The sequence below is a fragment of the Myotis yumanensis genome, unplaced genomic scaffold (assembly GCF_028538775.1).
Source record: "Myotis yumanensis isolate MYYU_CA2020_CCGP unplaced genomic scaffold, mMyoYum1.0.hap1 SCAF_5, whole genome shotgun sequence".
Lineage (NCBI taxonomy): Eukaryota > Metazoa > Chordata > Mammalia > Chiroptera > Vespertilionidae > Myotis > Myotis yumanensis.
Window position 1 is genome coordinate 33,909,889 of NW_027223756.1, and position 14,708 is coordinate 33,924,596.

Sequence of the window (14,708 nt, forward strand, 5' to 3'; positions counted from 1 at the left end):
GGGGTCACCACAACATGAGGAACTGTATTAAAGGGTCACGGCATTAGGAAGGTTGAGGACCACTGGACTAAAGGGAAAACGAGAGGTTATCCTCCCACAGGGTCTGGCTGTGCTCTCCCCTCCACATGCCAGGAGGGGTGGGATAGCCCCTGGGGTGGCTCTCCATAGGGCTTACCTAGAAGGGTAAGTGTGCTGCCTAGGAGTGAGAGCCAGGAGAGCCTTGGCCAGGCCCAGAAACTCGGAGGCTGATGGTCAGAAATGACTCGAGGGTGGAAGGGACAGACTTGGAGATCTCACCCCCTGCTTCGGCACTATGTTCCCAGCCAGATTCATTCCAGCCAGCTTCAGAGGAGCAAGGGTGTCAGTTGCCTGGCCTGTAGTAGTCCCAGAACAGTTCTGCCTTGGGCCACAGTCAGGAAGCTCACTCAGGTCTAACCCCTTGTAGCTATTGCCAGTTAAGGCCCTTGGGGCTCTGCCTGGACTCAGCGGTTTATCCGAAGGGAATGCAAGCAAGGAGAGGAAAGGAGCTGCTGGAGGCTTCAGGCCCCAGTGCTTCTACCCAAGCCCCTCCTGCCCACTGTGAATGGAGGAGGAGGGCAGGGCTGCCAACTGCCACAGGGCCCCTCTGTGATGGAGCTTCCTAATGAGGTTGAGTTAGGGGTTCCCAAACCACACCAAGCAGCTCTTATAGATACACACCTGAGTGTAACCGTATAAAAATACAGGGGAGAGGGTGAAATGCCAAATTGCTGGGGGTGAAGTGTGGGGAGGGATGGAACAGGGAGACCCAGCTGTAACTATAAATTCATTTTTAAAAAACTGGGTGGAGCCGAAACCGGTTTGGCTCAGTGGATAGAGCGTCGGCCTTCGGACTGAAGGGTCCCGGGTTCGATTCCGGTCAAGGGCATGTACCTGGGTTTCGGGCGCATCCCCAGTGGAAGATGTGCAGGAGGCAGCTGGTCGATGTTTCTCTCTCATCGATGTTTCTAACTCTCTATCTCTCTCCCTTCCTCTCTGTGAAAAATCAATAAAATATATTTAAAAAAAAAAAAACTGGGTGGAGAGATAAATTGTCTAAGAGGCAAGGAAGCATGGCAGTTTAAGGGCAGTAAAAACAAGTAGATGCCTGGGTTCAAATCCCTCTTCCAGCATTTACAGGGTGCCAGTCTCTCCATGCCTCAGGTTCCCCAACTGTACCATGGCTATACCTCACTGGATTGATGTCAGGATTAAGGGAGTTAATAATGACAAAGGCAAGTGCGTTCCTGGACCAAGGCTTTTCAGGAAAGCCAGCCTTTGTGCCAGGCTGGGGCCGCTGGCCCTCTATTTCCTTTGGACTATTGCCTGATTGCTATCGGCTCAGACTGCTGAGCTCCTGACTGGCTTTCAGTGACTAAAGTCGGGGGCGGGAAGCAGAGGATAGTAGCAATAGAAAAAACTGCTCTCAAAATGCCCCTGCAGGGCTGGCAGTTGGCTCTGGTTCACAAAAGCTTTCCCACTGAGCGTGGGGGGCACATTCAAGGATGCCCTCAACTTCCTCAGTCCAGCCATTAGCAGTGACTCAGGGTCTAAGAAACCCTCCAGCCTAACCCCAGACCACACAGAGGAGGGCTCCTGGGCCCAGAGAAGCCCAACAGTGAGCTCTGAGCTAAGCTGGGACCAGAACCTGTCCTATGTCATGCATCAAACCTGATTCAATTTTAAATGTCATTTATAAACACTTTTCCAGGTAGCATTTATTTTGGAAGCCCTGTGCTCCTGCCTCTAACCAAGAAATACAACCTCTTTGGCCCTGGGAGCCCTGACCTTGCCAGGCATCCAAGAAGGAAAGGGTCCAGCCCTGACCCAAGCCCAGAGCTATGAGGTCACATGCAGCGGGGCAATGAAGACCAAATCTTTCCTTGGGGCCAGAGGAATCCAGCTGGATCCAACGCATGAACCCAAAAGAGTAGGGAAAACTTTGCCTGGACCCTCGCCTAGCTTATCCCACCAGAGACCTTCAGCTTCTTGGCCTACAATGCCCCCATCTCCACACATTCAACAGCTAAGGGGCAGGGCAGCGAGGAGCATGGGCTTTGAGATAAAACAGACCTCAGTCCAAGTCCTGATCTGCTAGGTATTAGCACGATCTTAACCACTCTGAGCTCAGTTTCCCCATCTGCAAAATGAGAGCAATAATAGTATCTACTTTCTTGCAAGGATCTTGATATTGGGATTAAAAACCCTGGTACAGATCTGGCACTATTGCTGCTATTATTCTTTTAGCAACTGTTTGCTGAGCACCTACTATGCAAGGCACTGAAATTCCATCAATGAAGAGGACAGATGTGGCCCTGGCCCTGTAGATCTCCTCTAGCCTTTTTTAATCCAAACCATCTTCCCTGAAACCCCCAACTCGTCATGGCCATCAATCCCTGTAGCCTAAGCAATCCCAGCTTCATCTGTCCCCACACCCTGTGGACTGCGGTCACCCTCAGCCCCACCCATGGGGTTGCCTACCACAGCTGGGTGGCTCCCAGGCTGCACCCTGATTCAAAGCCAGCCAGCAAGCTCTGGGGTGGTGGCCACAGCCTGGCACACACAGTGGCCACGCCGCCTGGACCCTTGGGTAGCTTATCCCACCAGAGACCTCACTGCTGCTGCTGCTGCTGCAGAACTCTCCACAGGCTGTCTCTCAGCATCTCTCAGGGCCCAGGCCCACCCACCCTCTGCCTGCCTCACCCACCCTCTGCCTGCCTGGCCACCAGGCCAGCCACAGAGCCATATGATTTGAATGAAACTTCAAACTTAATGACTTTCATGCTGGTTATTTAAAACGCAATGTAATTTTCTTAAACACCCTATTATTTCCTTTGATAGTTACAAAGCTTCCCCCAATCCCATAAGCATGTTTATTTTTAGGGAAAAGAGTGGTTTGCAGTTGGTCATGGAGACCATAGGGAAAGGGAACCCACAGAAAGCAAGGCAAAGAGTCAAGCCTAGCAGCTGGAGACCCACAGCCGCTCCCCGTTCCTGTTGCAGCAGACTCTCCACCGCCACCACAGGATCCTGGGCAGGCCCCTGCCCTTCTCACACCAGCACATCAGCCAGTGGCTGCCCTGTCCACCAATCTGACAGTGGCCAAGGCTCCCTTTCTGTATTCTCCCTCCACAGGACCCCGTATCCTCATCTGTAAGATGGCTCCAATGGTTTCACCATTAACTTTCCCATGGACATTCCAGGTGTGTATGGCACTGAGGAAGGGGTCTTAGGGCCACCAACACACTCTGCTTCCTCCTGGTTCTTTCAGACATTCTGCCCTGGGTGAGGCCTTGGGGCCTAAAGCTTTGACCAGCTGGATGAAATCTGCGCCCAGATAAAGTGGCCCCAGGCAGTGGCTGCCCACGCTGGGAGGATGGGTGGGTGTGGTCCTGTCAGTTAGGGCTCCCTGGCAAGGGAGGTGGCCTAGTGGTGGGTGTTCTTGCAGAGGTCAGCTGAGCCTCACCAATGCGGGGCGTCTTCTGGGAGTGCCTATTTTTAGATTCCAGGCTTTCATGTGGCAGAATGATGTAGAGTTTACAAAGCATCGGTAATGCGTTTCAGATGGCGGCCCAGCAGACTGGGAGGCTGGGCCTGTTGCCACCAGAGCCAGGTCAGAGTTAGTCAGAATACCCTAAGCCTGGACTCCTGTCACCTGTACCTCCCTCCCCACAATCCCTTCTTGCCTGATGGGGAGGCTGGCCCTGGAGCAATCCTTATAATAGCCACCCCCATACAGCAGGCCTCTCCAGCCAATACTTATCTGATGCTCAGAAATCCGCCAAGGCTAGGGATCCCCTGCCCCCATTTTATTTTATTTATTTTTTTTTTTAATATATTTTATTGATTTTTTACAGAGAGGAAGGGAGAGAGATAGAGAGTCAGAAACATCGATGAGAGAGAAACATCGATCAGCTGCCTCCTGCACATCTCCTACTGGGGATGTGCCCGCAACCCAGGTACATGCCCTTAACCGGAATCGAACCTGGGACCTTTCAGTCCGCAAGCCGACGCTCTATCCACTGAGCCAAACCGGTTTCGGCTCCCCTGCCCCCATTTTAGAGGGAGAAACTGAGACCTAGAGAGGTTAACAGATTTGCTTGAACTCATATAGCCATGAGAGGAGATGCCCTGGTCCCCTGGCTTCCTTACGCATCACAGCCCCCTGGCTTCATGGGCAAATGGGGCTTTCTAGGAGGGGGCCAGCCCACTGTTCCCTGGGGCCTCAGCCTGCCCACCCATGCCTACAGCCACAGCTGTATACCCATCATTTGGAAGCAGATAGTGGGGCCCAGACAGCTCTCCTGTCCTTGGAGGGAGAAAGAGTTGGTTGTTTTAATGGGAGGAGTAAGGGGGCAGGGAGAAGCTTATTTGGCAGAACATCCACTTCCTCTGACCTCTGGGGAGCTATGGCTGTAGAAGTCTGGCAGTGTGAAGGCTTTGTATCTCCAGTCTCCCTCTGGGCGTTAAGGCTCTGTCTGTTGACACAGCCCAGGCAGGCAGTCTCAATGGGTGAGACAAGCTACATAGGCAGCCTCCCCAGAGGATCAGATCACGTGCATCTCAGCCCCACCCCAGGCCAGGGTCCCTACCCCCTACCCAGTAAGGGACAGTCTCTTCACCCACCAGGGGGACTGAGCCAAGAAGGGGCCAGATCCTCTGACCAGGAAAAACCCACCCCGCTGCAGCTCAGAGACTTCATGCATGCTAAGGATGATATGGACTACACCTTTTAGGGAGGGAGGAGGCACCCATGTCCAAACCCCAAGCATCATAGGTCTGTGAGCTAAGGCAGCAAACTGCCTGAAGGAAGAAGCTAACAATGTCCTGGTTCTCAGAGAACCCCCTTCTCAGACTCCTGGAACCTCAGAGTCCTGCTAGAGACAATGCTGATGAGAGGTACTCTCCACACCCTGGCTGAATCACCAATGGGTGGGACCTGACCTCTGAGGTTCAGTTCCCCTGAGTAAACAGGGGGCCAAAACCCTCCACTCATGACCCTGGAGAGACTGAGAGTCAAATACAATAACACTAAAATGGAAACTTCCACTTCTGAGGTACTCTTCTTGCCTTGCACGTGCCAGCACCCTTGAACCTCCCCAAAGCCCACCCCTCCCCAGGCCCTGCTCGCACCTCCATTACCCTGCACCTACCAACATCCATCCTGTGCCAGGTGCAGGCTCTGCCTGCCTCGCCCTGGTGGGCACTACCCTGACCTTTGTGCTGCCAACACACCACGTGCCCACCAGGCACTCCCAGGCTCTGGAACCAGCATTGCCTGGGCATCAAGGTCACATGCTGGGCCATCAGTATCAGCCCTGTTTCTCTAGCCTCACCTCGTGGCCCCCACAGACCTGGGCTTTGGTTCACCCTTCCAGTGGTCAAGAAAATACAAATTCCTGTCTCACACCCTATGCACAAGCTGTGTCCCCACACCTTGAGTGTTCTCTCACTCTCAACTGTGCAGGTTCCTGGCCAGCTGGAACCCACCCGGGCTGCCCCCACTGGCCTCTCTCCCTCCTCGGTGCCCTTTACCAACTCAGGCAGGCAGAACCTCAAAGCTGACTCTGAGCCCACAGGAGAGTCTCTTGGCCTTGCCAGGACTGAGCTCTGGGCGGGCAGAGGCAGCTGTCCTCTCAGTGCTGAGACAAGGCCAAGTATACAGCGGGGATGGGGGTGGGGGTAGGAGCAGGTGACTCAGTAACTGCCAGTAGGGGTCTCGGCCCAGGATTCTAGGGCCAGATGGGCAGAATAGCTGTCCTCTGCACTGCCCCAGGCGAGCTGGCTGCTGAGCTGAGGGAGAGCGCCCCGGCTCCAGCCCAGTCTCAGCTTCAGGAGTGCCCCACCTACTTGGCACAGCGCCCTTCACAAGGGCCATTATCACTGTTCAATCCCTCCCACAGTGGCTTCCATTCATGAAGCATCTACTATGTGCTAGGGATCTCACATACACTATCGCAATCCATTCCACAGTAACCCATGGAGGAAGGAGCTCTCATTATCCTCAATTTTAGATGAGGAACCTATGATCCAGAGGAGTTAAGTAACTTACCCAAGGCCACTCAGCCAAGAAGTGGCAGATATATTTGAGGGTGGGTCTTCTAGACTCAATGCCTTCCCCTTCCACTCTCCTAAGGGGCCTTGGACAAGTCCCCCCACCGTCTCAAGCCCAGGCCACACCAGTACTGACCTGGTCTTACTGTCCCCACCTGCAGAAGAAGGGTTGTTACCCGAGGATCTGGGCACTTTACCGTTGGGGGAGGGAGGCCCTGTGACCTGATAAAACACCTGCTTCCTCCAACAGAGTTTTGTTTGTACACAGTGGCAGGAAGCAGCCAGTCACAAGGTATGAGGGAGTGTGACTGTATGTCTTCAGGACCGCAGCTGCCTAAGAAGGCCCCCCTATCCTCACCATGTGGCTCTATGTCCATCCTGATCCAGCTAGACCTCAGCAGTTAAATGACTTGAAGCCAGTGCCCATGGAGCCCATTTTTACAGCTCAACTAAACCTCCTTTCCCGCAGGGACAGAGCATGGGAGTCTCAGGAGACCCAGGAGGCATGGGCTGCTGGCAGCCTCTGGGAGGGGATCACCAAGACCTCCCTTCAACCCCACTCACACCCGAGCCTCTGGGCACCTGGGGAGGTGGACAGAGCTGGTATGAATGTCCCTATTTCCTGGCTGTGGAAACTGACTTGGTGAAACTGTGGTAAGAATGCAGGAAGAATACCTGGGTCCTGGCAACCAACCCAAGGCTCTCTGTTAGCCTTTCCATCCCGCTGAGCTAGAGGGCAGCCCTAAAACTGCTGTCCCTGGGAACAGGGTGGTGCAGGGATCTGCAGGATGGACCTTCCTGGTCCTGAAAAGCCCAATTTTGGGAGCAGCTGAGGGGGTGCTGCAGATTTTCCAAATACCACAGCCAACACCACATGGCCTTCCAAGTCAGGAAAGAATGCAAGTCAAAATAACTTCTAAGTCCCAATGCACACGACAAACCTATTACATGAATGATGAAAGAGAAAGTCCACATTAGCCATGTATACTCAGGCCCTGCAAGGATCCCAAAGTGAACTGGGGCTACAGGGAAGCAAATGCCAGATTCTTCCTCCCTCTTGGTCCCATAATTCTCCTTGGATACTGTGCTCCAGGAAAATAAACAAAATAGCCACTAAGGAGTGATTTCTACAGAGTAACATTTCCCAACCTGTGAGCAAACGAGGCCACTTGAGGGAGAGAGTCAGTATTCGAGATAAACAAGTAAAGATGCTGTACATGGCACTGTCAGGGGCCTGCAAATATGCACCCCCTTGTGTGGGGACACAAGGGGAGAATCGTGACAAGACACAGGGCTGCATGCAGGGGTGACTGTGAGAAAAGGTCTGAGGATGGTTCGGAGGCTAATGACCACGTGGGTCTCTTTCCCTTTTTTTCTTACAAAATAGCTTAAGCCCCTATCATCCTGTGTAAGGGGTTCTATATGGTTGAGGAAAGGGGACCTCTTTCAGATAAATATTTAGGATGGTGGGAGAGGATTCTCAGGATAACTGAGTGGCCACAGCTCCTGTCCTGGCCCAGGAATAGCACTTCCCCTTCCAAGAACCCCTGGGTGACGTAGAGCAGCAGTGAGGAGGGGGTCTGTGCACCTGTGTCCCCACCCTAGGGCTGGCCCCAGGATTCAGATCCCCAGGCCCCTGTGGCCCAAAGTAGAGATACAGCCCTCTAGATGGTAGTCCACATGGGGCTACAACTGAGCCACAACGGCCCCAGAGGAGCCAGGACAGCAAGGGAGAAAGCATCAGTCATGGGCCAACCCCCACTGTCGCAAGCCCAGGCCACACCAGCACTTCCCTGGGCACCTCCCTGGCACTTCTGCCTCCTGACCTCACTCCAATGTTGGGAGGAGGGCTTACCACTCCCATTGTGCAGATGAGGACACTAAGGCTGAGATACTTTTCCTGCCCTTTTCTTTTATCCTCAACTGAGGATATGTTTATTGATTTTAGAGAGAGAGGAGGGGGGGGGGTAGAAACATGGATGTGAGAGAGAAAGATTGAAACATCGATTATATGCGCTCCAACGGGGGATCGAACCTGCAACCCAGGTATGTGCCCTAACTGGGAAAGAACACCCAGCCTTTTGGTGTATGGGATGATGCTCCAACCAACTTAGCCACCTGGCCAGAGCAGGCTGAGATACTTTTGATGGATGAGCTATCTTTGGTCTGAGCATGGCAAGTGCATCATAAAGCAGGGCCATCTTTGGCCAGAGAGGCTGTGAGGGTAGGCAGCCAAGGCCCATGGCCATGACAGAGGGTACCAAAGGAGGCTTCTCTGAGGAGGCGACCTTTGAATTAAGCCACGAATGAGGAATGAAAAAGGTGTAGCTATGTTAAGAGCTTCGAAAGAATTCCAAGCTGAGGGGCAAGTGCAAAGGTCCTGAGGTGCAAAAGATTCTCGTTGGTTGTAAAACTTATCATGACACTGAAGTGGCTGCTATTTAGGGAGAGAAGAGTATGGTGCTGATGAGAGGGGAGATCAGGTGCTGGCCACCCAGGCACTCAGGCTGTGGCGAGTGGTTTGGACTTTATTACATGAGCAATGGGAAGCCACTGTAGGGTTTAATCAGGTGGGAGATGGGATCTGATTTATGTTGTTGTTTTTTAAATATATTTTTATTGATTGATTTCAGAGAGGTAGAGAGAGATAGAAACATCAATGATGAGAATCACTCGGCTGCCTCTTGCATGCCCCCTACTAGGGATCGAGCCCACAACCCGGGCATGTGCCCTTGACTGGATCGAACCCAGAACCCTTCATGTCCGCAGGCCGAAGATGCTCTATCCACTGAGCCAAATTGGCTAGGGCTGATTTATGTTTTTAAAGGACTCCTTTGGCTGCTATGTGGAGCCTGGAGTGGCAGTTAGGGTAAGGGTTAGGGTGGGGGCAGGTGCAGAGGGACCCTGGAGGGGGCTGCTACTGCCATCTGGGTGAGAGATGGAGATGCTTGGGCTTGGGGGGTGGTGACTGAAGTGGAGAAGTGGGAAATCGGGGATATCTGGAGAGGAGCCCAGGTGCCTGCCAGTCCCTCTGTCTTCACCTGTCGGACAACTGTGCCTTAGGAATTTGCTCAGCAGACCCTCCTGCATCAGCTCTGCCCAGCATGCTCCCAGCTGGGTCTTTTGTGATAGCACTGTCCAGCCAGGAGGGAGTCTTCTCCACTCGGCCAGGTGCTCCCAGAGGCAGAGCACCTAGGTGCTCAGCCTGGTGCCAGCCTCCCTTCTAACAGGCTTCACTCCAACCAGAGCTGGTGATGGACCATCAGTAAGCCTCCCTAACAAGGCCCTGATGCTCTCTCTGCGGGGTGTGGCGGGCTGAGTGGGTGCATCTCTGCAGAGCTCCCCTGGATAGGCTGGCCATGTGTCAGCAGCACTTCCTTCCTATGCTCGTCTTGCTCACACCCTCACCTCCTGCTCCCCGGGGACTTGTTTGCACAGCCCTCACCTGGACCTCAGACCTTGGAGTCAGGGAATGTGAGCCAAATGGCCAGGAGCCCCAGCATGAGTCCACTGCCTCGCTGGGCTCCTCCACCCAAGAGCTGATGCCTGACTCCCTGGCTTGAAGCACACCCAGGTATCAGGAAGGCTATAGTGCTCAGACACAGGGAAATAGTCCCGAGTCCCTATAAGAGCCAAGAGCCTCAGGTGTGTTTTTTTCCCCCTGTACTGAGATGTAATTCATGTACTATAACATTCACCATTAAAAAGTATGATTTAGTGGCTTTTAGTATATTCATATGGTAGAAAAACTGTGTCCACTAATTCCAGAACATATTCATCACCCCAAAAAGCAACCCCATTAGAGTCCTTCCTCACACCCCTCTTCTCCCAGGCCCTGACAACTACTAATTTACTGTCTGTCCCTATAGATTTGCCCATTCTGGACAGTTCATCTAAATAGCAAAAGGCTCATCAGCTTTCTAGGCCACAGGTTCTCAGTGTAGCCCAGAAGGGGTCACAAGAGCAATGTGGCCTCGTATTCCTTTTGAGATGAGGATTTGTACCAGATCATCAGTCCTGCATATTCAAAAGCCTGTGTTTCCCTAAGGAATGATGCCTTACTCATCCCAGAAGCCCCTCAAAGTCTGGCCCAGGACCCACTCACTGCTCTCCACCCCCATCTCCAGGTCTCAGAGAAGAGGAAATAAAACCAAAATAAGGAGTGGTGACTGCTCTAGGCCAGTAACTGTGCAAACCCGCATTAGATGCCTGACAAACATCAGCCATGAAATAAACTTTGACCTAATTCCCCTTACAGAGTCTACAAGACACCAAGTACCAAAAAGAAACAAACTTTTTTTGGGGGAAAAAATCTCCCTCTGCCCTGTGGCAATTGAGCTTGAGGTGGTTACCCAGCCGGTTACTCCAGGCTAGGCTCGGGTCTGCCTGTTTTGAGGTACCGAATGTGGTAGCCACATGGACATTCCATCGACACATGGGCAGAGAAGTCAAGGGATTGGTCTTGAGCTCCTCAGCACAACTGCTGACCACTTGCATTCTCTCAGAGAGGGCTGGGCAAAGGGCCGGGGAGCCTAGTTCTAAAGCCCACGGGCAGGGGCTGGGCCGCCTGTCATTTGTGCCGTGAAGATGGGCTCAGGAAAGCACCGCTTTGAAGAAAACCTCCAAAGGCAGTTTTCCCTCAGGGCCCCTGCAAGGGGCTCCTGACCCACTTGAAGAGAATATTTTCTGATTCTAGACATGAACCTTGAGTCATATGATAAATGTGTTCCCAAAACATAGGGTTAATTAATTTTGCTTTTTAAAACACAACCAAATTTTTAATTGTCTATACAACTCTTCAAGTATTGCAAACAACTACTCTTACTTGCTATTTGCTTGTAACTATCAAGTTTTCAGAGAGTGGAAGGGAGCGGGAGAGAGAGAGAAACATCGATGTGAGAAAGACACAACGATCGGTTGCCTCCCGCATGTGCCTGGGGCCAGAGCCAGGATCAAGCCTTTAAGGGAGGTACATGCTCTTGACTGGAATTGAACCCAGGACCCTTTAGTCCGTGGGCTGACACTCTATCCTCTGGGCCAAACTGACTAGGGCTTTCAAGTTTTCTTAAAAGAGGCTCCACTACATTCACATACATCTTCCGCACGCAGTGCCACCCCTACTTAGGCCCTTGCCCACCCCCTGAAGCAGCTGGCACCAGGGCACTGAAAGTCAGTGCCAGAGCCTGTCCTCCTCCTGTGCTCCCAGAAGCGAGGCAGTGGGGAGGGAGCAGCTGAGTGGGGAGGAGAACCAAGGGATCTTCCCTTACAGGGAGGGTGTGACACATACAAATACATCTGCTGTATCTTGAGAAAGCTCCTAAGTTGAAAAAAACACACAACCCAGACCAGGAGAGGGGTGTTGTACCCGCCCCCATCCTTAGGCTGGAGTTGGCTGTGGGTCCACCTACTCTTTGACCAATGTGAACTAAAGGACACCAAATGGTCTCAGCATCACACCCCTACAGAGAATGAGGCCCTCCCTCTCTGGGCACTCTCCCACCACTTGCCCATGCCATGAGAGGAACTCGGAAACACTGCTTCTCCTTGCACCACTGTGGACTCACAAGAAGCAGGAGGGGAGCCTGCCCTGAAAGGCTTGTTCTCGGGCCTAGGCCTTTTGTCTAGTCTGGGTTATCACAGTGACTCAAGCCCCCTGACCATGTAAGCAAGCAACTCACCTGCCAGTAGTTTGGCAGTAGTGAGTTATGTCAACCTGGCCCCAAATCGAAGGGCTTGCTCCTTCTAAGAGGCCCCAAAAGCATCTTTGTTAAGCATCTGCTCCTGTGGGGCAGAGGTCTCTCAGGAGAGCTGCGGCATCAGGTGGCAAGGTCAGTGGTCAGCCCCCTCCCCGCTAGACTTGAAAAGAAGCAAACATCTAGATAGAGCCACCCCCGAGCAGAAAGAGATAGAACACTCATCCAACATGCTCCTTCTAGAGATGAGAAAATAGGGGTGCAGAGGCAAGGAGCTCACTTCCTGAGTCAGCTGTCTACAAGGCTTTCCATCCTGGGTTTCTAGAGGGAAGCCTCAATCTGTCATCTCACCTCCCACTGCCTTCAGCATGAAACCCTCATCTCCAGATCAGAAAGCCAGGCAGTCACCCTCCTCCCTCTGGGTGACCCCCACCATGAGCCATGTGAGCCAGGATAGGGCCTGCACCTGTGGGACCCACCTACACTGTGCCCGCATATGCACCCAACATCCGCCAAAGAGAGTCCCCCAGACCTTTCATGTACTCTAGGAGCTCTAACCTCACCCCAACTTGGGCTACCTGAGGACAATCTGAAACACTAATCTGAATTTTTTTTTTTAAGTGCAGCTTAACTGCTCCAAAGCACTCAGAGTAGGCTCTTCACACTTGAGATCATCTGCTCCAATGGTCAGAAAAGCATGGTTTGTAATGATCATGAAATCTTTTCAAACCACTGGGTATGTAAACATACTTAATTTGCAAATTCATCAAACAGGCCCTTTACCAACATTACTGATTTGAAACACCTCAACAAACCTTTCGTGGTGCATTTGAGACCAAGCCAGCTTCACTTTCCACACATGGTGTTTAGGCTTTCTGTTGCATGGTGCACTCATGCCAATAAGGACAGAGCAAGTAGCGATCCACACCCAGGAAATCTGAAGCCCACCAGCTTTTCTGCGGGTTCCTCCCAGCACCAAGGCTTGGGGCTTCGGGCTTTAGGGGGGAGGCCAACTACAGAGCTCACAGCTCAGACCACACTATGCACACCACCCTCAGAGTCAGGGGGATGGATCTCAGCACAAATGTACTGTGAGAAGATTACACCCCAGCATCACCAAGCACCAGGATAAGGCCTACACCCGCTTGAGAGCAAGCTGGGAAGACAAAAGCCAACAGCCAGCGGGGAAGTGGCGTGCCCAGGGCCACCCCTCCTTCCTTCAGCACAGTTCTCCTCTGGTTCAGGTCCCGCTCGGCATGAATGGGAAGAGACCAGAACGGAATTCTCCCGTATCTATTTTGTTGTAAGCGAAAGTCACTTCTTGCCCGTGCCTCACATACCTGGTCAAGGAGGTCGCAGGCACCCGGCTGGGCTAGGGCCACTTACCAGTGGGGGCTGCGGCTGGGGGTGCTGCCCTGCTCCCGAGGGGGGCGGGTAGTGCATGAGCAGATTGAAGGCGGAGTAGACGGTGTCTTTGTACATGCTGCTAGCGCACTCCGGGGCCTTCAGGCCTGGAAAAACCACAGCTGGGTCAGACACACCAGCCCGGGCAGTGAGGGCTGAAGGCTGTCTGCTCTCGAGAGAAAAGCAAGAATTGCCAAGGGGTCCCCTTCAAGTTCGTGAGAAGAAACGGGATGGAGGTGCCCAGTGCCAAGTTCTGTGAAGATCCAGGTCCAGGCCTTCCCCAGGCGACCCCCACCTGACCCCCACCCTCCCAGGCAGCCCAGGAACCCTGGCCAGCGCTTTCTCCTCGGGACAAGGGGATTAGGCAGTCACCTGGGCAGAGGGGAGGCGGAGATGAAGGGGGTCTGTTTACTCCTATAAAGGTCAGGGCACCGGAAGTGACTCGAGCCCGGAGGCGCCCGGGAAACCCGCCCCCCACTCTCCCCACCCCCTCGGTTTTACCGCCTCCTGGAGCTGCAGTTGGGGGGAGGCGCCCCCTCGGTTCGCTCCCTCCCTCCCACGGAGGCCTGGGCCTGAGCGGGTGGCGGGCAGCCGGGCCGTGCAGAAACTCACCGTCCTCCAGAACTTCTGGAAGTTTGTCGGGGAAAAGTCTCTGCGAAGTGTGTTCCCGCCCGAGAGCCTGCGGGGGAATCGGAGGGGCCGTGAGGGGCGCGGGGAAAGCTGGGGACTCCGAGCCAGGGGCTGGAGGGGCTCTGAGGGATGGGGACCCCCTGGGCCGCGGAAGGCAGGGGCGGGTCATAGCCCAAGTCGGGCCGCGGCCGCGCGGGGAGGAGCGGGGCGGGGGCCGGCGCTCACCTCAGCCCCAATCTCGGCCTCGCCGCCGGCGCCGGCCCCCGGGACCCCCGCGCCGCCCGCCGCGCCCTCGGACTCATTGACCAGCGACGACTTGAGCTCGGCCAGGTCGCGCTCGGGGCCCGCGGCGCTGTCGCGGCTCTTGTCCTGCTCCTCGCCTTCGTCTTGGAAGGCCAGCAGCTCGTCGGGCGCGCCGAGGTCGTCGCCGCCGCCCGCGCCGCCCCCGCCGGAGTCCAGCTGCGGCATGGTGCGCTCCGCCCGCGGGGGCGTGGGGCGCCGAGGTGCGGGGCGCGAAGCCGGCCCCGGAGCGGCGAACCCGGAGTCCGGACCTCCGAGCCCGGAACGTGGCGGGAGGAGCGCGGGCGGACTCCGCCTGGGCGGGCTGGGGGCGCTGGGCGCTGGGCACTGGGCGCGGGCGCCGGGCTCAGCCGCTTCGGGAGCTGGCGGGTCGGAACATCAAAGGCGCCGCCGGCGGAGTGCGGGGGGCGGGGCGGGGCGCCGGGGGCGGGGCGGGAGGTGGGTGGAGCCAAGTCGCCCGGCCCCGCCCCTCCTCTCCCGGGAGAGGCCGGGACACGCCCAGGGGTATTTTCTTAAAGGGCTCGCTCTCCCGGCGGAACCCGAGCGAGGCGTCGGATACCCAGAAAAACGGCGGGGATTTTAAAGCAGGAGCCAAAGTGTGAACTGCGT

The 14,708-nt window shown here is 54.6% G+C and overlaps 1 protein-coding gene across 3 annotated transcripts in view; it reads right to left on the minus strand.

Annotated features, from left to right (window-relative positions):
- Positions 1-14,427, minus strand: part of TCF7 (transcription factor 7) — a 34,633-nt gene extending 20,206 nt beyond the window's left edge. For 2 of the 3 annotated variants that reach the window (XM_070414999.1, XM_070414996.1), the window contains exons 1-3: positions 14,025-14,426; positions 13,782-13,848; positions 13,152-13,276 (exon numbers count right to left, since the gene is read on the minus strand). In XM_070414999.1, the coding sequence (XP_070271100.1) occupies positions 13,152-13,276; positions 13,782-13,848; positions 14,025-14,267 (435 nt within the window). In that variant the 5' untranslated portion in view covers positions 14,268-14,426. Of the gene's footprint in view, positions 1-13,151; positions 13,277-13,781; positions 13,849-14,024 lie in introns of all 3 variants that reach the window. The other variant, XM_070414998.1, reaches the window with a different exon arrangement.
- Between the last annotated feature and the right edge of the window lie 281 nt (positions 14,428-14,708).